At 62.2% G+C, this 25,764-nt stretch overlaps 1 protein-coding gene across 1 annotated transcript; it reads right to left on the reverse strand.

Moving 5' to 3' along the window:
* Positions 1-1,223: 1,223 nt before the first annotated feature.
* Positions 1,224-25,109, reverse strand: CELSR2 (cadherin EGF LAG seven-pass G-type receptor 2). Its single transcript, XM_054565011.1, has 34 exons — positions 21,785-25,109; positions 16,845-17,492; positions 14,850-15,072; positions 14,321-14,436; positions 14,052-14,140; positions 13,523-13,680; positions 12,977-13,140; positions 12,703-12,828; positions 12,192-12,358; positions 11,607-11,894; positions 11,347-11,521; positions 11,053-11,194; positions 10,773-10,893; positions 10,184-10,367; positions 9,904-10,005; positions 9,154-9,248; positions 8,703-8,912; positions 8,119-8,302; positions 7,899-8,027; positions 7,632-7,812; positions 7,298-7,465; positions 7,085-7,211; positions 6,771-6,971; positions 6,307-6,481; positions 5,872-5,984; positions 5,652-5,731; positions 5,438-5,564; positions 5,209-5,331; positions 4,499-4,626; positions 4,192-4,280; positions 3,897-4,088; positions 3,593-3,763; positions 3,247-3,481; positions 1,224-2,925 (listed from the first exon to the last, which is right to left on the reverse strand). Exons 1-34 carry the CDS (start codon positions 25,107-25,109, stop codon positions 2,898-2,900), a joined length of 8,784 nt encoding a protein of 2,927 aa, XP_054420986.1. The 3' UTR covers positions 1,224-2,897.
* Between the last annotated feature and the right edge of the window lie 655 nt (positions 25,110-25,764).

A 25,764-nucleotide genomic window follows, 5' to 3' on the forward strand; every position in this document is an offset into this window, starting at 1 on the left:
TGTCCAGTAAGCAGGGCCTACTGGTGACTACCCACTGTGACAGAAGCACTGGAAGGTTGGCAGGTCTAGGCACACACTTGGGTGGGTCCAGCAGATGGCAGGTGTGGCCTTGGTGTGGGCCCAGCCCTGGTGGTAGAAGGCAAAGGAGCTGCAGACCCATGTGCTGTTGCCACCTGGTGGCCAGAGAGAGCCAGACATGTTCCTTTGGCCCTCTTGGTCAGCCCTGAGTTTTGTACCCAGCCCCTCCTGCTCCAAACCTGCTTGGGCAACATGCAGTAGGTGATGCCAGCTAGGGAGGAGGTCTGTCTGCCACAGCGGTTCTTTTTGTTTGGCTACCTGTTGACTCCCTTCCCTCTAGTCTGGCTTTCTATTTTCCTTTCCATGCATCCACCCAGCCCCCCACCCAGGAACAACATTGAGGGAAGCCAATGTTTATTGGCCTCTTACTTGCTATGCGCTGTGAACTGTTCTAAGCACTTTACATGTGTTAACTCATTTAATTCTCATAAAAGCTCAATTAGGCAGATGCTATTATTATCATTTTGCAGGCAGAGAAACTAAGGCCCAGAGAGATAAAGTCACTCAGTCCAGTTCCTGGGTTTGTGTTCTTAATCACTACCCTCAAATGCCCCCATGTTAACTCCCTACCTAGGTTGTTAAACAGATCTTTGAAAAACACAAAACTTGGGAATAGAAGGAATGTTGCAGAGCACATGGTTGGCTTAGAGTATGAGTAGCTGCTTCATTTCCATTGGGGAAAAAAAACCACAAAATGGCCCAGAGAGGTAGAGTTAGGGGGTACCCAGCCACTGAGGACCTTGAAATCCCCGCCAGCCTCTCAACCCAGCCCTCCCTGGCTCCTGAACTCTGCCCGCAAGATGCAAGCCCTGGGGGGTTCGGCTGGAAACCTGCCCGCTCTGTGCAGTCCCCTCTGCAGCTACACCAGTCCCTTATCATGAAAATGATACTTTCTGCCACATCGTCCTTGGAAATGCCGGGCCGGGGGTTCTGCGCCGAGGAGGCTATTTGGGGAGCACACCTGGGGTGCTGGTAGAGGGACTGGCGGCTCACACCAGCCGCTTGGCATCGGAGTCCCCTGACCTGGTGGTCTTGCCCGCCCGTTTTCCTGAGGCCAGGCCTCCCTCCCTGTGGTGGGACCGTGGAGAAGCAATGATGACAACGCTCAGCCCGCACAGAACTAGTTTATTCAGTAGTATGGGGAAATGAAAAAAAAAAAAAAACAAAAACAAAAACAAAAAAGACAAGCACAAAACCCTACGATATTTACAGTAACAATCAAACTGTACAATCTGATGGTTAGTATCAAGTTAGAATCCAGCATCTTTGTACTTTTTAGGTCAAGTCATCAGTAGTAAAAACCAGTTAAATTTTTAACCCTTTGCAGGAATTGCTGAGGGGAGAGGTCAGGGGGGAGACTCCATGACAGGAAAAGCCAGAGACCAGTTGTACAAATGAGAAGCAGGAGCATTTCTTGTAGCCACCTGCTCCAGAGGAAAGTCCGTGACAAGTCTGGAATACATGCTTAGCATAAACAGTGGCTCAAATGAATAGCAGTTGGCAAAACCGAGGAGGAGCGGGGAGGGAGGAGAGGCAGGGAGATGACAGCCTGGAGCAAGGGGAAGGGCCTCGGGCCCCACGCCAGGACTGCTGGGTACACACCCAACCTGTAACAGCCACATCAGACCCCCGGGACCGGATACGAACCCATCCCAACACGACAAAGCAAATAAATAAAAAATATATATTAACTCTCTCTTCGAAGGGAGCTGGGGTCGGGGGCGGGGGGAGGAAGAAAGAGGAACAGGACCTGGTCCTTTGAAGAAGAGAGCCAATTCCCAGAACGGGTTAAAAATAGAACATGTCTCAGAGGCCACAGCAGGTCAGACAAAGTGGGGTGGTCTGTCTGATCTTGGGGGTGGGTGGGTACGTGGACCCCAGAACCCAGACTTGAGACCAGTGCTGGGAGCAACTGAGCCAGCACTGTATTTACTCTTCCTCCCTGTCCCACCCACACAACAGCAAAGAAGCGCAACTTAACGTGACTGGCCTTCCCCACGTGTGGGTCGGGCAGGGAAATGAAGCACTTTTGGGTCAGCGAACTGAGCAAACGCCTGGACTTCGCACGTGGCCAGAGTCCAGGAAAAGGAGAGGGGCTAGGGTGGCCCGGCCGCCACCCGGGGGCACGGGTTCCCCTCAAAATGTGTTCATGCAGCATTTGGGGGTCCGGGGGCGCTGAGTCCTTCTGCCCCCTCTCCGGACGAGGCTTCTTCAGTTCCTGGGAGGGGCGGCAGGGGCAGGGTGAGGAGCGCCCCTGCCCTGCTGCCCTCCCGCACTGAGGCCCGCCCGGGGCAGCCTGCAGGGTCGGTGCCCTGGGCGCATGTGGCTTTGTCCTTTCCTTTTGGTGATGGCGGATGAGGGGCAGGCCCCCCAAGAGTCCCTCTCCTCCCAGAGGCACAGCAGATGGGAAACCGAGGAGAGGCTGGGGAGCATCCTGGGAGGTCCTATCCTCTTTGGGAAGGGAGTGGGGAGTCAGTTTCCAGCATATAAAAAAAATTAATCCCTGAAGTCATGAAGAGTGAAGATCCTTTTTAAAAATTTTTTTTCCTCTTTTCTGAAAAACTTTGTCTTGGAGATGTTGGCCCCAGGGGTCCAAAGTGCAGTGAGGGGGATGGTAGGGGAGGGAGTTGGCACTAGATGGCCTTGGGTGGGGTGAGCGCCCCTCCCGGCAAGGCCCAGGCTCCTCAGATGGACGTTTCGTCGCTGCTGCGGACAGGCGTGGGGAGCGGGGCAGGATAAAGCACAAGACAGGAGTAGGGGCATGAGTGCCGCTGGGGAAGGCAAGGGAGCCGCAGGGTGTAGGAACCACCGGCCCAGGGTTAATGCAGGAAGTTAAAGAAGAGAAATCTGGAGAGGCAGGAAAGGAAAGTGACAGAAAAGGCAGACGGAGGGTTAGTCAGAGCGGAGGAGACAGTGAGAAGCTTCCACCAGAAGAAGGAAACAGAAAAGCAGCCCCAGCTCCCCACCCTCCCTCACTTTGCCCGTGGCCGGGCTGGGCTGGCCCAGCAGGGCACCGTGGTTTGTGGGCCTGTTGCAGCAAGGGAGCTGGGCCACACACACTCTGCCCGTTTGTCCTCTGCCACCGAGAGCAGGCTGGGGAAGCCTGGAGGCAGCTCTGAGCCCAGCCGGGGCCTCTGCGCCCTGTCCCGCCTACCCGGCCACACTCACTCGGAGCCTGACGAGTCCTCGTCCACCGTGCCTGCCTTGATGCTCATGGCTATGGGCATGACCCCGTTCAGCTGCTCCTGGAGACTCTGTCGGGGCGGTGGGCGGGGAGGTGGCCCGCCTCGGCTGCCCTCGCTGGCTGAGGAGCCCCGAGAAGACCCTGTGCCCTGCTCCAGGGGTAGCCGTAGGAGGCTGCTCTTCTCGCTGATGGTGGGCAGACACTTCTTCTTGAGGATGCCTGTGGGCCAGGAGGGCAGGGCCATGAGGAGCAGGCGGTGGGAGCACGGGGCTGCCCTGGAGAGTCCCACTGGCCACAGGCCGGGTGTGAGGCGTGAGGCTGCCCACGCACCTTTGTGAGGTTGAGCAGAAAGCCCTGGAAGGGGGCCCAGGGAGCCCTCCCAAGGCAGGGCATCTCCATTCTCCCGAGGCCGTTCCTCAGAGGCCCCGTTGCCACCAGTCTCCTTTGCTGTGGCCCCAAAGTCTCCTGACCAGGGGACCTTCACGGGCCCCGGGCCTCCATCTGGGGAAGGAAGGGAGTAGATGAGGCCCAGAGAAGGCAGACAGCTAAGGCGGTCACCACTCTAGCTCTGCTGCCTCCCAGGAGCCCTTCGCTCTCCCACTACCCCACAGCCAGGGCCCCGGCGCTGGCCCACCCTTGGGGGTACTGTGCAGGGGCAGTCTCTCGGCCCCGGGCCCCAGCAGGCTGTCCCAGCCCGGCTCTCCAGGGAAGGCGACCGCCTCCTCCTCCTCTTCTTCCTCCTCGCTGTCCGACGAGTGGGTAGAGGCATAGGAGCCACTCTGGTCATCTTCCAGGGACAGGTCGCTGTCAGAGTCTGTGTCAGGATCTGGGAGATGGCAGAAAGATCACAGCTGCCCACCCACCTCCGCCCAGCAGAACCCAGGCAGCTGTAGCCCCGCCTGACCAGCCATCGGGGCATCCGTCCTCACCGTGCTGCTGGTCTTGACCATCCAGGAACAGGCTGCCGGGGTCCCCCAGGCCAGGGGGCCCTTGACCAGCGTTCAGAGTGGACTCCTCCCTAAGGACACAAGACCATGCTGGAGGGGGCAGCCTGGCCCCGTGCCCACTGCCCTATTCTCTTGGGTTTTCCATTTCCTGCCCCGTGTCCCTTACTGCTTCTAATTCAAGCTGCCACTGGTGTCAACCATGGCGCACACTCCCAGCAGTGGGCTGGCCAGGCTCTGGCAGGCCCAGTGCTACTCTCCCCTCCTCCACCCTCCTGCCCCTACAGCTCACCTCAGCAAGAAGGGGATGTAGCTGGGCTGACTCTTGCCTGAGCGGCTGGCACTGTGCAGAGAGCCAGCTGAGTCTGCGTAGGGCTGGTACAGCCGCCCATCCGCATATGGGCTGGGGCAGTTGTAAGACTGGGCGGGGGACAGAGAGGTCAGTGAGAAGAGGGGCAAGATGGGGTGTTGCTGGTGAAAAGCAGAGGAGCCAAGGGAGCCTGCCTGAAATTCTGCCTCCCCCACCTCCAGGCCTGGAGGAGGCCCCCCATCTCTGCTGTGTCCCATGGCAGGGCCCGGTGCTTGAGGCTCTGCCACAGCAATGCCAGTCCTATATACACTTCAAGTTCCCTGGACCCAGCTGTACGAGGCCTTGCTTGTAAAGGGTGGCACCAGGGATTGTCTCCTGAGAGCGTCCTGGGAGACACAGAAAATCTACCAAGAGTCCCAGGGGATTCTCAGGTGTTGGGCGTTCGTGACCTGGTTACCTGTCTTGGCTACTTCGTCACCTTGTTCTTCCAAGCTCTATGCCCATTTCTCCTGAGTCAAAATCCTCCTTCCCACCCTCCACGTTCCCCTCTTCCCAGGCCACACATAGGAAAGGATGGGGGGATGGAGGAAATATGGGGTCAAAGCCCAGAGAACAGGCTCCTTGGGTCTCTTGCCTCTCCCCCAACCCTCCGAGGCCCCTCCACCTCCCTGAGCCAGGCCTGGCCTCCTCACCGAGGTCAGAGTGGACTTGGTGGTCAGAGCAGGGTCGGGGCTGGGCTTACGGCTGCACGCAAACTTGAGTGCTTTCCGGACCTCCTTGCTAAGCACCACGTAGGAGAGGAAGATGAGGGGGCCCTGCAGGCAGGAGGCAGAACTGTCTCGGGGCTCATTCGGGTGCCCGCAGCCACACTTCCCCTCCTGCCTCCGTGGGGCTCCCACAGGCCTGGGCTGGGCTGGGTACCTGGATGCAATTGCAGGCAGCAAAGAGGTAGTGGAAGAGGAGGCTGTCACTATTGACGGAGAGCAGTGCCAGCAGCCACGCGGCACTCAGCAGCAGGAGCACAGCGAAGGAGGGCCTCAGGCCCGAGCTGGGGAGAGGGTGGGCTGTGAGCGGGGCCCTGCGGCCTCCCCCACTGCTGCTCACCCACCGCCCAGCAGCCACACCCCGTACTCACACAGGGCCTTTCTTCTCAAAGCCCTGCCGATGGGCAGCACAGGAGGCCCGGGCTGCCAGGATGTACAGGAAGACGCTCATCTAGCAGCGGATGGGGAGGCGAAAGGGGGATCGTCAGGGGACAGACAGCTCCACCCCACGGGGCCCCAGCAGCCTCAGCTCTTCCTAACGAGCTCGGATCCTGAGGACTCACTCACCCCAGCCCACTTTCCAGCACTTACAGAGACAGCGAAGGCCACAGGGCCAGCGAAACTCCAGATGAGCGTATCGTAGATGGAGAGCCAGCAGAAGTCGGGGTTCCCATAGCCCTCGGGGTCCAGGCCCACGGCTAGACCTGGGAGCACAGGGACAGCAGTGGGGGATCGGGGGCGGGGGTCAACGCTGGGAATCAATCAGGTGGACAGGTGGGCTCACAGGGCCAGACACAGAAGACGGCGGGTGCTGCCCACCATCCGCCCCTGCCGTCCTCTCCAGGATGGGGGACCCGGCCCCTGGGTGGGGGCTTCAGAGGCCGGGTTCAATCAGGGGGACACCTATGGAGAACCTGACCTGGGGCATCGGAACACAGGGCCTCTGGGCCTGGGACACGGGTGGGGAGAACGAGGAATGACAGGGGACCATGCAGAACCCCAGGGCCCGGAACGGCGGTGGGGTACCTGTGATGAAGGCGGGCACACCCCAGCCCAGCATGTAGTAGAAGCGCATGGGGCCGGCATTGACGTCGCGCACCTCGGTGAGCGCCCGGTACAGGTGCAAGGCCTCCAGCAGAGCCCAGGAGAAGGTGCAGAGGAACAGGAAGTGCAGCAGGATGGCGATGACTGTGCAAGCAAACTGAGGGCCCCGGCCAGGTCAGCAGCCGGGCACGCCCCGCGCTCCCGGCAGGCGGAGGACGAGGGCCTGGGCGTCGGGAGGTGCTTGGGGGGAGTGTGGGCCAGAGGAAGATGTTTCTTGGGTGCTGGGGAAGTAAGGGGAGCTAGAGAAGAGGCAACTGTGGGCCAGGCCCCGGGGGGCTGGGCTCTTTGTCAGTTACCGCTGCAGGAGCAGGGCTGGGGGTGCGGGGTTGGGCAGGACTCTTACGGGAGCCCGAGAGCACGGGGTTGGGCGAGGAGGAACATCTTACAGGGAGGTCAGCCTGGTTGATTCCCAGAAGGAAGACCAGCTGAGCTAGGCCCAGGGCGGCAGTCAGGTTCCGACGGATGCCGTGCTGGTTGGAGCGAAGGGCACGCAGGAAAGTGAGGAAGAGGAAGGTGAGGAGCAGGGCAGCCAAGGTGACCCCTAGGGCCACATATGTCAGTGTCTTCAGTGGCAGGATCTCCCCATTCTGCAGGGAGGGTGGCAAGGGGCCAGGGGAATTAGGAGGAGCAGAGCCTGAGCACCCAGCCCAGTGCCCTGGGCTCCCCGCCCCAGCGCTGCAGGCTCCCCTGGGGGTCCAACCTCCCGCCGGGACACATCCATGAGCACAGCGAAGCTCGTCATGTGGTTGCACTGGCAGCTGACGTGGCTCTCGTTGCGGAAGACGACTTCACAGCCTCGGGCTGACCAGCCACCTGTGCCGCTGACCCTGCAAGATGGAGGCTGGGTCAGTAGCCAAGAGGGTTTTGAGCCCAAGGCCCCAGAGCCTCAGGGGCTAGGGCAGTGCAAGCTCACAGGATCGAATGGTTCCAGAAGACACAGATGGGCTTGGTCCGCTCCTCCGTCTCCAGCAGCCGGAACTGCACTGTGACCGGCTTGTCCAGGGCTCGGGGCAGAAGCTCTTCATCGTCATGGACGCTGATGCTCACCACAGGCGTGTTGATGACCGGGCGTTTGGGAACCCTGATGGGGGCGAGCAGGTGCACAGTCACCACGGTAGTCGTGTGACCGGGGCACACTCCTCACTGCCGGGATGCCCCCAACCCCGGGTCCTGCTCCACGCTTCACATTCACCCACCGACCCGCACCCCAGACCCCTCCCCTCCTACTCCCACCTCCAGCAGCTCACCTCAGGCTGCGCTTGTCTGGGTCATAGTTATGGGGCAGCAGCCCGGCCAGGGTGCGATAGATGATGACACTGGCCACAGCCTCACCCTGGCTCAGCTCCGGGTGCCGCCGCTGACGCCGTGCCAGCTCCTCCGGCTCCTGGGCCTCTCCGGGGCCAGCGGGTCTGACCACGGGGGCTGATTCTGGGAGAGGGACACTGTCCGCTTAGCTGGGCCCTGCACGGGCACCCCAGCCTGTCCCTTGACCCGCCCCCCGGGCCCCCGCTGACCTCTGAAGACAGACTCAGGCAGAATGACCGTTGTCTCAAGGTCCGAGGGCCGCTCCCCCCTCAGCGCCTCGTAGCGGGGCAGCTTGGCCCCAGCGAAGTTCCCCTTGTCCAAGCGAACTACGGAGATGACTAGGGAGGAGGTCGCAGGTCAGACGGCCCAGCATGCTGCCTTGCCAGGGGCTCTCCCCACAAGCCCCTTCCGCCGCGGCGGCAGCCTCACCGATGTTGGGTGTGACGATGGTGAAGGGGCTCAGGTAGGTGTGCCGCATGTTCTGGGCCAGGGCGCTGGCGTAGGCCTCATAGTGCTGGAGCAGCCAGGCGGTGCCGCCCTCCGTCTGCTGGATCAGCTCCCAGTGCCGCTTGTTGGCCGCGTCCAGGAGGGCGCTGCCCACCCGCAGCAGATTCTGGGGGGGTGGGCATGGTCACGGTGGGGTGGGCAGGGTCACGGTGGGCTGCGCCCGCATCCCACAGCTCTCATCCCCACCCCGGGCCCCAGCCTGTGCTTGGACCGGTTCAATGAACTAGACGCTGGTTCCTCCCCGCCCTGGCACTGTGGGCAGAGACGCCTGGGCGGACTAAGCTCCAAGACAAACATTATTTTTTATGGGCACCTTGCTCTGAAAAGCGTGGGGAAGAGGTAGGTTACCTCAGTGCCAAGCTATGGCTCAGGAGATCTCGTGGAGGTCCCACGCCAGCGGGGAGCTGCTGGGGGGTGCTCCCGACTCTCCCTGGGTTGCCAGGAGCAGGCTCCCTCACTGAGACCTCGCCTGACTGTCAGCCACCCCTGCCTGTTCCGAGCCCCACCTCTGTGAAGTGCACATCCTGTGTGGCTGACAGCCCGAAGCCCCGCTGGGCGCTCTCGTGGGCCAGCAGCCGTGTGGCCAGCTGGTAGGCCACCTTGACATCACTGCCGAAGTAGCCGGCTGTGTGCTGCGTGGCATTGCGCAGAAGCAGGGCCAGCCGCTGGGAGCGTCCCGAGTCCAGGCCTGACTCATTCCGCTGCAGTCGCTCAGCCTAGGATGGAGCCAGAGGGGAGGGGAGGGGAGGGCAGGGGGTCAGGGCAGGAGGGTGGTGATGTGGCGCCTGGAGGGCAGACCAGGAACACTGGAGCAGACGGGAGAGGTAGCCTCTCCAAGGGGGGCCTCAGGAGGCAGGGGCTGGAATTCCAGAATCCCCTTCTCGAAGTTGGGGGAGCCAAGTGAAACTGGGCAGGTGGAAGGAGAGGGAGGAGACAGAGATGAGGAGGCTCACTTACAAAGCCCTTCAGCTCTGAGAAGGTGACTGATGTGCAGTTGAAGAGGTTTGGGGGGAGCCACCCCCGGTGCTCATCACAGTGGCGCACAGCGGTCCCTGGGGGAAGAAAGCCAAGAGGCTGCCTCGTGAACAGACCACGGGAGGCCACTGAGACCTCCTGGGCTAGAGACGGAAGACAGGCAAACAAGGGCCCTGCCGTCCCATGGCCCAGGTGAAAATGGGAAGACAGGTGCGCAGAACACTACAGCTAGTCTCTGCCAGATCAGCCCGAACAAGGGCCGCAGGAGCACAGGTGCATGGCACCCCGGAGCCCCCCAACACCGCTGCCCCTCTCCAGCCACCCCCTTCTGCTCCTGGTCACTTTATGCTTGAGAACTCTGCTCATCACCAATCCAAGGACCAGCACTGACCACCACCCCAGGCTGGGGTCCCCTGGGACAGCACCCAACACCCCCTTCCCGGCCAGGCTAAGGGCCCTGTGGGATTCATCTCTGAGTTGCCGGCGCCCAGCCCTGTGCTAGGCACACTGCGAGTTTCTCAGCACTTTTGTTATGAGTCCAAGATGCAGGTGGCCTTCATCTGGGCACCCATGGGAGCAGAGGAATCATGATCCAGGGGACAATGGACATGGAGTCTCCAGGACCCGGAGGCCAGGAAGGGGGTCCCAGGATCTGCAGGGGGCCTTTCCGCCCTCACCCCACTGATTAAAGGCTAAGTCCTCCATGTCACGTTCCAGGCCTCCAGCACCTACCAAAGGAGCCTTTGGGGCACGGGGCAGCGGCAGGCAGCCCAAAGCGGGTGCGGGGCCACCAGATCCCAGCCTCGATGGCGCGTGGGCAGCTGTCATAATTCACTGTGGGGAGGCACACACGGTTACCGGGCAGCAGGCCTCCCCCGGCAGCTCTGCCCGGGCTCCCCAGCCCTCCCTCCGCACCCTCAGGTCTGCCCCCGGGGCCTGCTGCTGGCCTCCCTGGGACACCAGGACCTGGCACACCATGGGGCGGGCCACCCACCCCTCGAGGGAGCCCCACCTTCACAGCCATTGGTGGTGACCTCAGCAAAAGGGTTGTCACAGCGGTCGCACTGGCGCCCAATGACGCCCGGCTTGCATGGACACTGGCCATCCTCAGGGTCACAGACTCGGGACAAGGAGCCCGTGGGGTAGCAGTCGCATAGGAGGCAGGTGGGGCTGCCAGGGGGGCGGTAGTGGTTCTCCTGGGAGGGAGGGGGGATCACTGGCTCAGGCTCCCCTTCCTGCACGCTCATGGGTCCTTTCAGCTATGGCCCCTCTGGACACAGGCTCCCTGACCTCAGGTCCCCCCCGCCAAGACTAGTATTCAAAATATTTCACAACTGACCATAATTGGGGGTTTAGTCCATCAGTGAGACACAAACCAGTCAGAACAGGCAGCAAACAACCAGTCCAGCGGGCCCAGAGCTCACCAGGTAAGTATCGGTCCTGGGTCCCCTGACCTCCCAGACATGTGAGGACAGAGAGCCATTTGCCCTTTCCATCAGAGCAAAGGAGCACAGCCCTCAGTCCATGCAGGACGTCCCCACTGCCGTTCCCAAGGGCCCAGGAGATGTAGAACAGAGGTCAAGGCCGGGTCAAGCTGTCACCTTGCAGTGGCACTCGCCGCTGGTCTTGTTGCAGTCTGGGTCAAAGCCTTTGCTGGCATCACAGTTGCATGGGCCACACGTGGGGTGTCCCCACCAGCCTCGGGGGCAAGGCTGGTCAATCCTGCAGAGAGGCACCCAGGCAGGCATGAGCTCCCTCTGCCACCTTGCTTGTGGCGGCCTCGTGTGGTCCTGCAGACCCTGGCTGCCGCTCAGCCAGGGCCTCCGTGCTCTGGGCGACAAACCACAGATGAGCAGTAGCGCCGAGGCTTGGTCCACTTACCTGGTCTCACAGTACGGCCCAAGGTAATTCTGGGGACACTCGCAGGTGTAGCCGTGGGGGGCACTGGGCTTTCGGATACATGTGGACTGGTGTTCACATGGGTTCAGGTCACACACATTAGTACAGTTGTCCCCATAGTAACCTGGGACAAGAAAGACAGGAGAGGCTCAGTTCCTTCCCTCCCCCAGCATGTTCTTCAAACCTGCGTTCGCCCACCTTTTTCCACTGTGAGTGCCATACTGGCTGGCTGTGGCACTTGCTCCCCTGCCCCGTTTTCCTGGATCCCTGGCTCACCTGGGTCACAGCTGCAAGAATAGCTGTCCCAGTCATCACTGCAATAGCTGTTGGCAGGACACGGATTCGAGTCACAGGGATCTGGCAGGCTGCAGCCCGGCTCCACATTGATGCTTTCCCCACGGCTGGGGTCCAGGCTGCTAACACCCTTGGGTGTCTCACTCACCCGCACACCCTGGAAAGGATAGGGAAAGCGTTGGCCCTCCGTGGCTCGGGTCTCCAGGGGGTGGCGGGGCTGGGAAGGCCCAGAGGATGCTCACCTGCAAACAGCCCCGGAAGCCGCGGGCCACACCACTGGCCGGCCCAGGCACTCCTCCTACCGTAATGTTGCTCAGGTGCAGCCCATGTAGCCGGGGGCCCAGGTTGCCCTCTGCCTGCTGTTGCCCATAGTCAAAGGACAGGATGGCATGGCCAGGGCCCCCGCTGGCTCCGAGTGCCAGCTGTGCATGGTGCCAGTCGCCGTCATTGGCCCGGCCCGGCTCTAGGCGGAGAGATGAGGCCTGGAGCCCCGTGCCCTCCACACTCAGCACCACGTGGCCCTCCCGCAGCTGGCGCCAGGAGGAAAGAAAGAAGGGTCATCAGACCACCTTAACTGGCTCTTCTTCTGGCCCACAGTTCCCTTCCCAGACCACCGAACCCACCTTGTCACCCCACTAAGGCCGGAGAGAACAAGGTGTTATTTCCTTTGAGCCCCATAGATGGCAGCAGTGGCCCACCGAAACCCATTCAGCTGCCTTTTCATTTCCAAGAAAGACAAGACCCTGCCCAGCCCTCTCTGAGCAGCCCCCAGGAGGCTGCACTGGCCTAGCCAAGGCTCACTTGGCCCTACCCCATCCGCGCATCACCTGCAGGGTGATGGTGCTCCGCCCCCTGGTGACAGCCTGCAGCAGGACACCATCGGCCTGGCGTGTGCGGAACATGAGGCTGAGGTGCCAGGGCTGGGAGATGGGCAGTGAGAGGCCATGCCAGGCCACCAGGCTGCTGCCCAGGAAGCGCTGTGGGTTGGCCATTTCTGAGGAGGTAGATAAAGGCAGACTGAGGGGTGGAGCATCCAAGTGCCTCGGGAGATATGATGCTCGGGGTGGTGGCTCCGTGGGAGTCAGGGCACTGCCTCTCCTGGTGCCCACTCCCTCGTCGACCCCGCCCTCCAGCGCATTTACCTGCCCTGGGCCCGCCCCACACTGTGCCTAGGCCTGTCTATCACTGGGCCCTTTGTCTCCTGTGCTACCCTCTCAGGGCTCTGCCCAGACACGCTTTTCCGCCCACGGCCCAGCTCAACTGGGCCCTGCCCACCACCTGCCCTGCCAGGGTTCCCAGCACTGCTGACGGCTGCCGGGCCGCAGCCTCTCCTCCTACCTTGGGCGCAGCTCTTGCCCCCGAAGCCCAGAGGGCACTCGCAGCTGAACGAATCCCACTGGTTCACACAGGTGCCCCCGTTGTGGCAAGTGTTGCTGTCACACACGTTCTTCTTGGCAGGGCAGCCTAGGATGGAAAGAATGGGGCTTGGGCGGGGGTCCTGTGCCAGTGGCTGGAGGGGCTTTGAGACTCTGCAGGCCGGTGTCCCCATACCAAGGAGAGCCCCTCCTCTGTGCAGGGGCTCCTGGACTTGCCCCGCCCCTGGCTCCCATACCTGGCACAGTGCCGTTGTTGGCGATGAAGTCGGCCATGTCCACGTGCCGGCTGTCCACTTGCAGGTTCCTCATGCAGCCCACGAAGTGCCGAGTCCGGACAGGGAAGCTCTCGGGCAGGTCAGGCACCCCGCCCAGCAGCAGGGGCCCTGTGAGATCCAGAGACCTGGGGCAGCAACAATGGTGGCGACATGAATGGGCGACAGAATGGGCAGCTTGGGGCTCCCCCTTCTCCCCACAGCCTGCCGCCATGGGGTCCACGGGGCCCCGCAGAGCAGCATCGGCGGGGGAAGGAAGGCGCCCCGACCTGCAGCTGCTTGTCTCGTACCCACCCCCTCTCCAGGCCAATCCGCAAGGCCCTTCTCCAATCCCCCAGTCCCGCCTGCTCCCACCTACAGAAGACTGGGAAGAGGGGGGATCGCAAGGCGAGCACAAGCCCTCATCTGGAAGGGTTCCCATTTCAGGGCCCACAAAGGCCCCCCTCTTGGCCTTCCCCCCCAGCGCAGCCCCTCCCCTCACCCCGGCCCCCGGCCCTCTCCCCTGCTCACTTCTTGCTGCCAGCCTGGGTGCCCTGGGCAGCGCAGGAGTAGTTGCCCAGCACAGCTCCGAAGCGCAGGGCCACCCCTGTGTCACAGCTGTCCACACTCACCACGGCCACCTTCTGCTCGGATGGGCCCTGGGGGAGCCCTGTCTGGCCCAACAGTGGCTGTGGATGAGGAAGGATAGAGAAGGGAAACACCGTGGCCAACGAGCCCACTAGGTCCGTGGGCCGGGCACAAAGACCCAGTGCACGCTGACAGCCCTTTATGTACGTGCATGTGCGCACATATGTGCTCACATGACTTATGAGCTTAAGTCAATGTCCATTCATGTGCAGCCGGCCTAACGGAACATGGAGCATCCAGCACTACCCACTGGGAGGGACCCGTCCCAGCAGGGTGACAGATGTTCACCCCCTCCCTCCCTTACAGCCAGAAGTGCCATGACCCCCACCCCCCGGAGGCAGTGCCACTAGGTCTGGGTGAGCATCGCGCCAAGGACGGCAGCATCCAACCCCCTGACCCCTTTCACACCTACCTTATTGTAGTACTTCAGCTGCACTGTGTGCCACTGGCCATCACTGACCCCTCCAGGCACGAATGGGGACACGGTGGTGGTCGATTCCCCTAGGGAGAGGACCCAGATGAGCTGGGGCCCAAGCTGAGCGCTGGGAATGGGGAGGGTGAGCTCGGGTTCGGCCCTGGCCCCGGCCCCAGGTGCGGCTGGGAGGGCGTGCGACTCGGGGTCAGGGGCCGAGAGGCACGGGGCCTCTGGGCGACGGGCAAGGGCCCGAGGCAACCAATCACCTGCAGAGAAGGTGAGCTGCACCTGCTCCTGGATCACCTCGAGGGCCACAAAGTCATGCTTCTCGTTGAAGCGCCCGTTGTACAGCAGCAGACCGTCACGCTCCTTGGTGGCAAACCTGTGTGGCAGTTGGGGACGGGAGCAGGGAATGGGACCCCCACCGGGATGCCAGCACTCCAGCCACCCAACTAGCCCTGGATCCTACTAAGTACCATCCAGAGGGCTGATGCCTTGGCCAAACCCAGGGGCCCTGGGGCTAGAACGTGGAAGATGAGCCCAAACCAGAACCAGAGCCAGAACCCTGGCATTCTGGCTCCCTTCCCTCGAGGGCTGGTGGGAGGAGTAAGAGGGGACCCTGGTAGGTGAGGAAAGTCTGCTGGCCAAGTGCACAGGCAACTCCAAGTGCACAGGCCTGGCTCTGCCTACAACCTGCTCCGGGCACTTTCGCCGCCCATCTGCCCACCTTGTCTGCAGGACAGGAGGCACCGAGGCTCCCACCTCGCCCCACACCCCCCCGGCCCAGACACTCACGAGAGGGCCAAGGTGAAGTGGAAGCGCTGGCGCAGGCCACGGAAGGTGATGAAGGAGCGGGCAGGGAAGCTGCGCGTGGTCACCTGGCAGTAGGGCTTCTCGAAGTCTCCAGACGGGCAGTCGCACTTGAAGCCACCCACCAGCAGGTTGACGCAGGTGCCCCCATTCTTGCAGACGCCCGGGCTGCAGCGGCCTGAGCGGGCACTCACCTCACAGTGCTCACCTGAGCAAGGGGGAAGGCAGGGTAAGGACCAAGCACCTGAGAGGAGGCAGGGGCTGGGACTCCTCCCCAGACAGCGATAACTCCCATGGTCTCCTGTGACCCCGATATGCTCCCTGACTCTCCCTCTTCTTCCTCTGTCTCCACTGAGAAATCCCAGCCTTTCCTGTGCTGCACCTGGCCCACTGGGCCATTCTCAGCACAATCCCATATACTGCCCTCCAGCAAGCTCACTGAAGCTCCCAGTCCCGCCCATACCCCTTTGGCCCCCCAGAGCAAGGTCCCTGACCACAAGGCCCAGATCCTGGTAGCCTTTGGTACCAAGCAAGCTTGGGAGCATTCTGGCCCCTGCAGGGGTGAGCGTGCATGGAAGGAAGGGCCTGCAGGTCAGCATGAAAGCCGGTGCCAACCTCCCTCCCCCAACTCCACTGGTGCTTTTGTCCCCGTCGGGCGCCAAGATCAATTTCCCTCCCTGGGGATGAGACCAGGCTTCCACTTGGATTTGTAAGAGTTATGGGGAGGGGGAGCTGCAGGGAACTTCCACCCTGAGCCCTGGGGTCCAGATTGAGGATCTCTGTGCCCCTGGGAGATGCTAAGTTTGGAAGTGAGCACTGGGAGCAGACCAGGATTCAATGGAAGAGCTGAAAATTCCAACAGGAAAATCCACCCCTTTCTCTCCTTCCCCATTCCCAGATTCTAGAGATAGGTTCTCAGCTCCTGTGCCTAGTGACTGGCTCTTGTTTCCATGGAAACTGTTGTTCGCCTACTCTAAAGCCCCCCCCTTGTCATCCTTCTGGACAAAGACTCCACTCCCCTCCCCCAAGCCCACCCCGCCCCTCTCCCCCACCACCCACAGCAGCAGCTGAGAGGAGTCAAGTCTGGGAAGTTCTGGGCAGGAAGATGCAGCAAGGGAGGCAGTGGCGCCTGCCTGCCACTGCTGGCCGAGTCTTGGGCATGGCTCTGGAGGAGCAGGAACGAGGCCTCCGGCACTGGGAAGGAAGGGCCACGGGGGAGAGGGGAGGGGTGTCCAGAGGAGAAACGAGAGCCCACAGGGTGGGGCGGGCTCAGGAGCACAAGGCAGAGGCAGTGACCGGGTCACAGGCCAGCAGGGAGGCCTCCTGGTCAGGACTCCCTTTTATGCACCTGGGCAGGGAAGGACTATTCTGCTCTGGGCTGCACAGGTGCAATGATCTTCTGAAACACCCCTGTCCCCACCCCTGAGGCCCTCCGGTGTCCCCAGCTCTTCACGCCTTCCCTTTGACGCCTGGGGAGAAATGCACTTATGATAGCTCAGACAGGTAACTCCGGGCGGGTGACGGGAGATCAAGGTGAAGACCCAGATTCGTCTCTAATCAGGCTTCCAGGTGAGACCTGGAGCAAGTCACCTGATCTCAACGTTCCCTTAAATCACAGCCAGCATTTCCCATAGGCCAGCTCTGTCCATGTATTACATTAATTAAATTAATCCTCACAACTGTTGTGTGATACAAAGCAGATTGATCCTTTCCATTTTAAAATACTGAGGCACGGAGAGGTTAAGTAACTGCTCAAGGACAGACACAGCTACGAGTGGCAAAGCTGGGATACAAATCCACGCAGGCAGTGCTGCCCTGAGTTACACGGCTTGGGTGCGGGGAGGAGGTGCAGGAGGGCTCCCCTCTCTGCCTTCTGCAATACACTGGTGTACAAGAGGCACGTGGGCTTTGTGAACGGCCGAGCAAACCGGTACCTTACGCTGGGAAGGAAGGAGGCACCAAACGTCTCCCTCTGCTCACCCGTGTAGCCGTCGCGGCAGAGGCAGGTGTAGCCGCCCTCGCGGCTGCGGCAGCGCCCGTGGGCTCCGCAGGGCCGCGAGTAGCAGAGGTCCACCTCGGTCTCGCAGTAGTCGCCCGTGAAGCCAGGCGGGCAGCGGCAGCGCAGCCCCCCGACCGGGTGGATGGGCCGGAAGAGCACCGACGAGGAGGCGATGAAGGGCGCGGAGGAGTCAAAGCGCAGCACCGACACGCAGCGCATGTAGTTCTCGCAGGGCTCGCGCAGGCAGATGTTGTCGTCGAAGGGCAGCACGCGCTGCGCTGAGATGGCCGTCAGCAGGCTGCGGTTGAGATACAGGCGCTCCTGCAGGTCCTCCGAGGGCAGGAAGGGTGGCCCGCCCCCAGGCCCCGGCGGCTGGCCCACCGACAGGCTCACGTTGAGGATGTGGCCCCCAGGGGCGTCGGTGTCCCGCTGCACGTTGAAGACCACCACGTGGTCTGGGGGCGTGGCCAGCGTAGCTGCCACCGCCTGGATGAAGAGGCCCAGCAGCGGCGACAGGAAGCGCTCGGGTGACATGTCCTCCAGGCGTAGCGTGATGCTGTGCGTGAGCATCTCATCCGTGATGATGGTGACGCGCAGTGCGCACTGGGCCGTCACACTGTGCACACCATCTGCGGCAAGGCGACATGGGTCAGGACCTGGCCTGGGACTGCAAGGCCAAGCCATAGATCTGGCCCTGGGCAGCAGCACCAAGAACACGGGGCGCGGAGGGCGGGGGGGTTGTCAGAGGCAGGGTGAATGGGGCTGAAATCCAGCTGCCACTCTCGCATGCTCAATAGCCAAGGGGGGCCTCCCTTGGGTATGTCACCTGTAGGCAAGTCACTCCTTAAGGAACAGCCTCCACAGGTGCACGGAAATCAATTTTCATAGGTTCTCTTTGCAAACTTTCCCCAAACTCTCTGGTTTGGAGCATGGCATGTCTTTTAATGCTTGTGCACCTTTCCCTGCCCAGGCCTCAGGTCCTCTTCCCTTATAACACACTACTTGGGGCTTCCCTGGACAAAAATTCTATTCTGCCTTTTTCTTACCTCTCTACAGGACCAGAGCACCATTAGAGACCCATAAATATGGTCCCCTCGCCCCCTCAGCCTCTCTGTCTACACACTAGCGTAACCCTGACCCTGGCTGTGCCCCTCCCTCCCCGACTGCAGCAGAGAGTGGGGGATGAACTGGGTCAGTGGGCCACCTGGTCCTCCTCCCACTGAGCCCCGTGGCTGCTTGGGCGCAGGCCACCATCCCCATGGTAACGGCCCACACAAAGCATTCTTCCCGCCCAACTCTCTAGGTTTTGGAGGGTAGCCTGGGGGGGCTCCACCCCAGGAAATCCAGCTGAGCCACCTAGCCCGTGGCAGTGCCACCCACTGCTCTGATGCTGTGGGGGGTTAGGGGGGCACAGATGGAAAGGCCCGGGCAGGTCAGATTCTAGACAGAGCCCCACTGGGCTCAAGTCTTCTCTGGCGCCAGGGCCTCGAGCTACTCATCGCCCACTTGGCTCACAGCGCTGCACTGGGGTGCGTGCCACACACTCGCTCATCAACAGCTAAGTCCTAACACACTCTGCTGTCTCCACCCACACACCCTAAGCCCAGCAGTGCCATGCACACCTGAGTGCACACATACACAAGAATGGCTTGTACTTTGCTCCGAAACGAAAGCTGGAGGCCAAGGGGAAGGGGGAGTGGCTTGACGGGACCATAAGCAATATTCATATTTTTGTTTGCAACACCTTGCCTAGAGTGGGTGTTTGAGAAATACTAAGATGTTGATGAGAATCTACTGGGTCTCCATCATGAAAAAAAATGGTCTTTAAAATGCAGCAGGAGGGGCCCTGAGTAGATATAAAAAAGGACACCCTGGCAGGAATGGGGCAGGAGACAGAATTTCTGGGGTCGGGTAGGAGTAGGAGAGGCTCTATGAATAGACCCTGCTTCCCCGTCATGACACTTGAGAGGGATGACGACACCAGGTGGCCAGTTGAGGCTGAGAAGGCCAGCTCAGCCACGTCCTCGGCCCGCTCCCCGCAGGCCCTCCAGCCTCGAGGCCGGGGACTTCGAGGCTGGCCTGCTTGCACGGCAAGACTGCTTGTTACCCCCGCCCCCACTTCTCCTCCTGCCACTCTTTTCCCACAGGCTGTCCTTCCTCCCTCGCCTACCCAGCCACTTAAACTCACCTACTCCGGGAAGCCCGCCCAGATCTGCGACCCCTGGCTTCACTCTGCTCCCTCTTTCAGATCCCCCCTGGACTCAGGAAGGTGCCGGCACAGAGCTCTTGTGTACCTGGGGCCTCTGCCTAGGACTCCTTGCAAGGACAGGCCCTTTGGATAGAAAGCAGCCCAAGGGTCTCCACGGAGTGCTCCTAACTGATTAGGGAGGGGCGGGGACAGTCAAGGCCAAGGGGCAAGAGAAACCTCACCACCACTCAGCCCTGGGAACAAGGACTCCTCCCTCCGTTCCCCCTCCACCACCCCAGGCCCCGCCTATGTCCCTCGCCCACTCTGTCTCTGTTGCTTCCCATCTGGTCCACCATCTGTGGCCACCTGCCCCCTCTGCTATTGTCCCCCATCCCCAGCAGTTAACCTACTGCTCTCTTCTTCCTTTGTGTTCCTCTCCCCTTCCTTGACCTGGGTCACCCCTCAGGTGCAAAGGCAGTGGTCGGAACAGGGGTGATGGGTGCATTGCCTGAGCCTTCCTCCTGGACACAAAGCAGTTGGGATGGCCTCTGACCCCAGGAAACACTCCCTGAGCCCAGAGCCTAGCCAGCCATGCCTGCAAAAGCGCCAGGTTCCAGGCTGGGGCAGGATCAGACTCCAAGCCTCTCTTCCCCTGGCAGATGTGTCAGTGGAGGTTGCAGGCCTGGAGGGGGTTTGCCCCTCTGGGGCTGAACAGGCCATGGACGGGAGCTCCCGTGTGTCCTAGCAGAGTGAGAGAGAGCCAGGGAGAACTTGGGCTCCGGGGCAGCCATTGGCCCAGGCTGGGGCAGCTGCAGCCCATGGGCACGAGAGGGGAAATCAGAGAGGCAGAAATACAGAGACCAAACAGGGAAAGACAAAGACCCAGGGAAAGAGCCAGCAATGGAGAGAGTGGGAAAGGGGAAGAGGCCAACACAGGAGATGGGGAGAGGGCACTGGGGAGAGACAGTGCAGAAGGGCCCCCATGGGCAGGGCCAGGAAAGAAAGAAGAGACAAAGAACAAGAGGGAAAACAAAGGGGCAGTGGGAGTCAATTCCCCCTCACCCCAGCCTCCGTGAACTTTGAGGTTGCCGTGGTGATTGCCTCCAAGGGTCAGGGCTGAGGGGAGAGGGTGGGGTTGCGGCTAGAGGGCCAGGGCGGCCTTTGCCTCTGTCCCAGGGGAGCTGGGGTCTGGGACTCAGCCCTGATAGGACCCTGAAGACTGGGCGGGGCCTTGTCTGTCCCCATCCCTCAGTGTCCTGCCACACTCACCTAGGGTGGGCTGAGGTGAGGACAAGAGGGAGAGGCTGTCCTTCCCACTATCTGGTCTCCCAGAGCAGAGAGGGACTCAGGATATAGCAACTCCAGCTCCCACTTCCTCCTCCCGGAGAGGAGAGTGAAGCTTCAGAGGCGCAGAGCCTTGCCCAAGACCTCTAAGTGCTCCCACTGCCTGGCTCCCCTGGCGGCCAGAGGAGTGGGCAGGGCAGGCGTCTGTCCAGGAAGGACCGCGACCTGGTAGGAGGCTGAAGCCATGTCCTGCAGCTCTCTCCTGCCTCTTCCTCCCCTCAGGCCCAGATTCCCCTCCCAGATGTGCATGGAGTCGGGGTATGGGACCCGTCCGTCCCCAGGCTGCAGCTGACAGCGGATCCCAGTTGTTCCCAGGCCTCGGGAACAGGGCGCAGCATCCTGGGGCTGGCCCCTCGTGCCGATGGCACTCGCTCCCCACAGCCGATAGAAAAGACACAAGGCAGCCCCCACCCCAACACTCCTCCCCCTGCCCGTCTGTCCAGGGAGTCTCCAGGCTGAGCGCTTGGCCAAGCAGCAGGAATGCCCCGTCTGGGTCCTGGCCAGGCTCCCACGCCCCAGGACTCTGTTCTCCCCACCGGATCAGGGGCCTCTGCCCTCAGAGGCCATCGGTCCCCTGGCTTACGCTGATCCCCCGGCTCACGTAGATCCCCCCACTCCATTCCCTGAGCCCAGGCTGGTCATGGCCAGCAGGGAAGACCTGGCGTCCTAAGAACAGCCCATGGGGCAGCAAGGGGGCCCCGGAGGTCTCAGCCTCACCCTGGCTTCACTGCAGCCCCTCCCCCAAGCTGGACCGAACCAGGGCCTCTGACAGTGGGGTCTGTTTGGACAGAGACAATGAGCTCTAGCCTCACTTCCGGTGGGAGCTCTGAAGGGGGAGTCAGGCCAGGCTCTTTCTGCCTGGAGGAAAAAGAATGCCTGAGACAAAGTCCCCCTCAGCTGGTGAGCAGCTCAGCCGGGAGCCAGAAGGGGCCTGAAGAGGCCCGACAGCAGGGTCCTGACCCCGTGGTGGTAACCCGGTGCCCCCACAGCCCTCAGTTCTGTATGAGATCACAGGAGCATCTTGGTGCAGTGAGGGGTGCTGAGGGGGGCCCACTGGCCTCTGCTCCCCTCCCCCAGCCCCCAGGCCCCCCAGTCTTCCACACGCTTTTTTCACATTTCTTGGCAGCCAGAGCCAGGGCCGCCTCTCAAGACTTCCTCCAGCACGTCACAGGCTGGTAGGCAGGGAGCAGCCAACCGAAGCAGCCCAGCTCAGCCTGGGCGGTGGCTGGGGCCTGCACTGGCCACCAGGGCTCCTGCGGCTCCTTCCCAAAGGGCTTCTGCCCCTCAACCTCTGAGCAAGGCCCCAAGCAGGACAACAGGTCAGGGGCGGCTCCGAGGCCGGCTGCCCAGGCCCCCCGCCCACCCCGGCATCACCTGGCCCCTCCTTACCTGACACCAGCACGCTCATGATGGCCTCCAGAGGCCGGTTGTTGTCCAGGGCCCGGCTCAACCTCAGCTCCCCAGTGGAGGCATTGAGCAGGACCAGGCTGAGTTCATTTCCCCGCTCAAAGCTGTAAGTCAGGCTGTCTGAGATGTCGGGGTCGTGGGCAGGCACGCGGCCAATGGTGCCCCCGGGGAAGCTGCTGGAGCGGTTGGTGACATAGTTGTTGAAAAGGATCTCAAAGTTGCCCAGCACCGGTGGGTTGTCATTGCGGTCGAGCAGGCGGACGTGGACTGTGGCCCGGCTCACCAGGGGGGCCGACGTGGCCTGGATGACCAGGATATATTCAGGCCGGTCCTCGTAGTCCAAGTCCACCAGCGCGGTTAGCTCCCCAGAGAAGATGTCCAGCTGGAAGACCTCAGGGATGTTGCCCTCTACAATCTGGTACATGATCTGGGCGTTGGTGCCCTCATCGGGGTCAGTGGCTGTGACCCGGGCCACGGCCAGCCCAATGGGGCTGTTTTCTTCCACAAATACATCAAACTCGTCCTGCTCAAAGACAGGTGGATTGTCGTTCACGTCCAACACAGTGACCGTCACTTCCATGGGCGTGCGGGCTGGAGGCATCCCCTTGTCCACTGCGTATGCCCGCAAGACGTACTGAGCCACGTTCTCACGATCCAGCCTCCGAAGTGTCCGCACAATGCCCGATGTGGACTCCACGATAAAGTCACCGTCCCCATCATCGCCCCCTTGAAAGGTGTAGAAGACCCTGCCGTTGAGGCCAGAGTCACGGTCAGTGGCGGAGATCTGCAGGACGCTGGTGAAAGGGGGCACGTCCTCATAGACGCTGCCCTGGTAGGAGTCCCGCAGGAACTGAGGGGCGTTGTCATTCACGTCATTCACGAGGATCTCCAGGTAGGTGGTATCAGACTTTTGGGGAATGCCGTTGTCCCGGGCAGTGATGGCCAGGGTGTAGGATACCTGATCCTCATAGTCCAGCTCGGCCTGGGTCGTGACAGCCCCTGTGTCCGCATCGATACGGAACTGGGGGATGCTGTCCTCCATAAAGTAGGTGATGCGGGCATTCTCACCGGTGTCCTCGTCCGTGGCGCTGATCAGCACCACAGTGGTGCCTGCTGGCCGGTCCTCGTTAACATTCACAGTGTAGTGGGAGCTCTGAAAGACGGGACGATGGGTGTTGGCATCAGTGACGTTCACCACCACCTGTGCCGTGTCCTGCCGCGTGCCGTCGGAGGCAGTGACAGCCAGCACGTACTGCCGCTCAAGCTTGTAGTCCAGCGGCAGAGCGAGGGACACCAGCCCCCCACCGCTCTGGCTGGTGATGGAGAAGCGGTTCCGGGTGTTGCCGCTTGTGATCTGGTAGGTGATGACGCTGTGGGCATCGCGGTCCACGGCCGACACGGTCACCACACTGGTGCCCACAGCGGCATCCTCATTGAGCCGCACCGTGTACTCTGGCTGGGTAAAGGTGGGGTTGTTGTCGTTAACATCCAGGATGGTCACGCTGACACTGGCTGAGGCAGTGAGGGCTGGGGTGCCATGGTCTCGGGCTTCCACCCCAAAGCTGTAGAAATCAACTTCCTCCCGGTCCAGCTCAGCAGCCACGGAGATCCAACCCGTGCCATTGTTAATGGTGAAGGGGAAGTCATGCCCGACTCCAGCGAGGCGGTATTCCAGGCGGGCATTGTCGCCAGCATCGGCGTCGATGGCCTGGACGTGGAGAACCAGGTAGCCTAAGGGGACACTCTCCAGAACGGTAGCCTGGAAGGGGGTGCTGACGAAGATGGGAGCGTTGTCGTTGATATCTAGGACTTGCACTGTCACCAGGCCAGAGACGTTGGAGAGCGGGGGTCGGCCACCGTCCTGTGCCCGAATCCGTAAGGTGTACTCCTTTGTCGTCTCATAGTCTAGAGGGCTCACTACGTCCAGAGCCCCAGTCTGGGCATCCAGATAAAACTGTCCCCGGGCATTGCCGCTCATGATGCTGTAATGCACCAGGGCGTTGCTGCCCTTGTCTCGGTCTGAGGCGGTGACTCGGAGCACTGGGGCCCCCGGGGTCACGTCCTCCCGCACCTGGACCACGTAGCGCTTCTCGCTGAACTGGGGGGCATTGTCATTGTCATCCTCCACAGACAGGAAAACAGCAGCTGTGGCGCTCCGCGGACCGGGGTCCCGACCCTGGTCACTTGCCTCCACTGTCAGCTGGTAGGATTCCACCTCTTCCCTATCCACGGGGCCACGGGTTCGGATCACTCCAGAACGAGGGTCAATCTCAAAGACTTCTGAGGGGCTGCCCCCAGGTCCCTCCAGCAGGCGATACAGAATATTGGCATTGGGTGGGGCGTCACCATCCGTGGCCCTGACAGTGAGCACCTCGTAGCCCACTTCCAGGTTCTCCCTGAGGCTCTCCTTGTATTCCTGCTGCTCGAACACAGGGTCGTGGTCATTGGTGTCAGTCACCAAGATGGTGAGCGTGGCCAGGGCACTGCGTCGCGGCATGCCATGATCCTGCGCCGTGACCCTGAACACGTGGGTGCTCTTGGTCTCCCGATCCAGCTCCTCGGCTGTGGTCACGGCGCCCGTGATGGGGTCCAGGGAGAAGAAATGGTTGGAGCGGCTATCAAAGAGGGCATCCATGGTGTACTCAAGCCGACCTGCCTCCCCCTCATCTGGGTCAATGGCCCGCAGAGATGCTACGGCGGTACCTGCCGGCTGGTTCTCGGGCACTGTGGCCTGGTAGCTGGGGGGCTGGAACTGGGGGGCTGTATTCACATTCCTTTTCCGACGCCCACCCGTGGACTCTTCTGCTGACCTTTCCCCTGCCCTGAGCCCGGGGGTCTGCACCAGCCTGCAGGACTGGCATCTCAGCCGTGGGGCCTTCAAGCACGGGTGCTCTTGAGGCAGCGTGAGCTTGCCTTGCGGGGAAAGGTGGCCTCCAACGCCCAGGAGGCGACAGCTCCAGGGGCAGCCTTCCGGGGCTGGCGGCAGGGGGATGTGCGCCCCGGATTCTGGACACCAGACCCTCAGACCATCGTGGTGTGGCACGAGATGGCCAGTCAGCTCGGTCCCCTCGTCCCTGCAGCGGCTGGTGTAGAGCCAGAGGTTCGAGGCTGAGGCCGGACAGAGCCAGCCCACCGGGGCGCAGGCCCCGGAGGATCCGCGTCCTCCGGTCCCCAGGGAACGACAGGGCCCCACTTGGTCTCCCAGGAGTGGCGGCAGCGGCAGCAGTAACAGCAGCAGCAGCAGCAACAGCGGCGGCGGCGGCGGCAGCGGCGTGGAAAGGGGGGTGCGGGCCGCCCGGCTCCGCATTTCTCCCTGCTCCCGGCTGGCCCGGTCAACGGCGGCGGCTCCTCCTCCGGCTCCTGCCGGCCCCGCCGCGCCTCATGCCCGGGCCAGGGCGCTGGTCCCCGGGGGCCACTCGTGCGTCCCGCGGGGGTCTGCGCCTTGCTGCCTCGGCGGGGCCGGCGCTCCCACTCGTTCCCCGAGCCGGGCCCGCGCCCCGGTCACCCCGACCACCGCGAGCTGGCGCTGCGCCTCCACTTGCGCGCCCGGCTCTCGCCACCTGCGCCCGCGAGCTCCGCGCGCCCCAGGCCCTGCCGGCCCCCCGATCCCCGAGGTGCCCCTTCCGCCCCGGCAAGATCGCCCACCTGCGCCCGCGGAGCTGAACACCCGGACCCAGCCGCCCCCGACGGCCCCGCGCTGCCCGCTCGCGCCTCGCGTCCCCGCCGCGGCGGCTGCTGCTGTCGCCGCGGCCCCGGGCCCAGCCCCACGCTCCCCCGCCTCCCGGGCGGGCCGGCGAGCTCTGCAGAGCCGCGGCGGCGGCAGCGGCTCATTACCATAGACCTGCTCGCGCCGCCGCCGCCTTAAAGTGGCGACGCCAGCCGCACCGAAGGAGGTGGGCCCCACCCAGCGCCCTCCTCCGCATGGATGCTCTCTAGTCTAGGATTCGTGTTGTCCACAACCC

Source organism: Pteronotus mesoamericanus, unplaced genomic scaffold, assembly GCF_021234165.1.
Source record: "Pteronotus mesoamericanus isolate MK-2021 breed Mesoamerican mustached bat unplaced genomic scaffold, CSHL_Meso_final scaffold_99, whole genome shotgun sequence".
Lineage (NCBI taxonomy): Eukaryota > Metazoa > Chordata > Mammalia > Chiroptera > Mormoopidae > Pteronotus > Pteronotus mesoamericanus.

Coding starts and splice junctions, on each gene's coding strand:
- CELSR2 (XM_054565011.1), bottom strand. CDS start 25,109: ATGCGGAGCCGGGCGGCCCGCACCCCCCTTTCCACGCCGCTGCCGCCG. Junction 14,437..14,849: donor CACTTCACCTTGGCCCTCTC/GTGAGTGTCTGG, acceptor ACTGCCACACAG/GTTTGCCACCAAGGAGCGTG. Junction 9,249..9,903: donor GTGCCCCAAAGGCTCCTTTG/GTAGGTGCTGGA, acceptor TTCTTCCCCCAG/GGACCGCTGTGCGCCACTGT.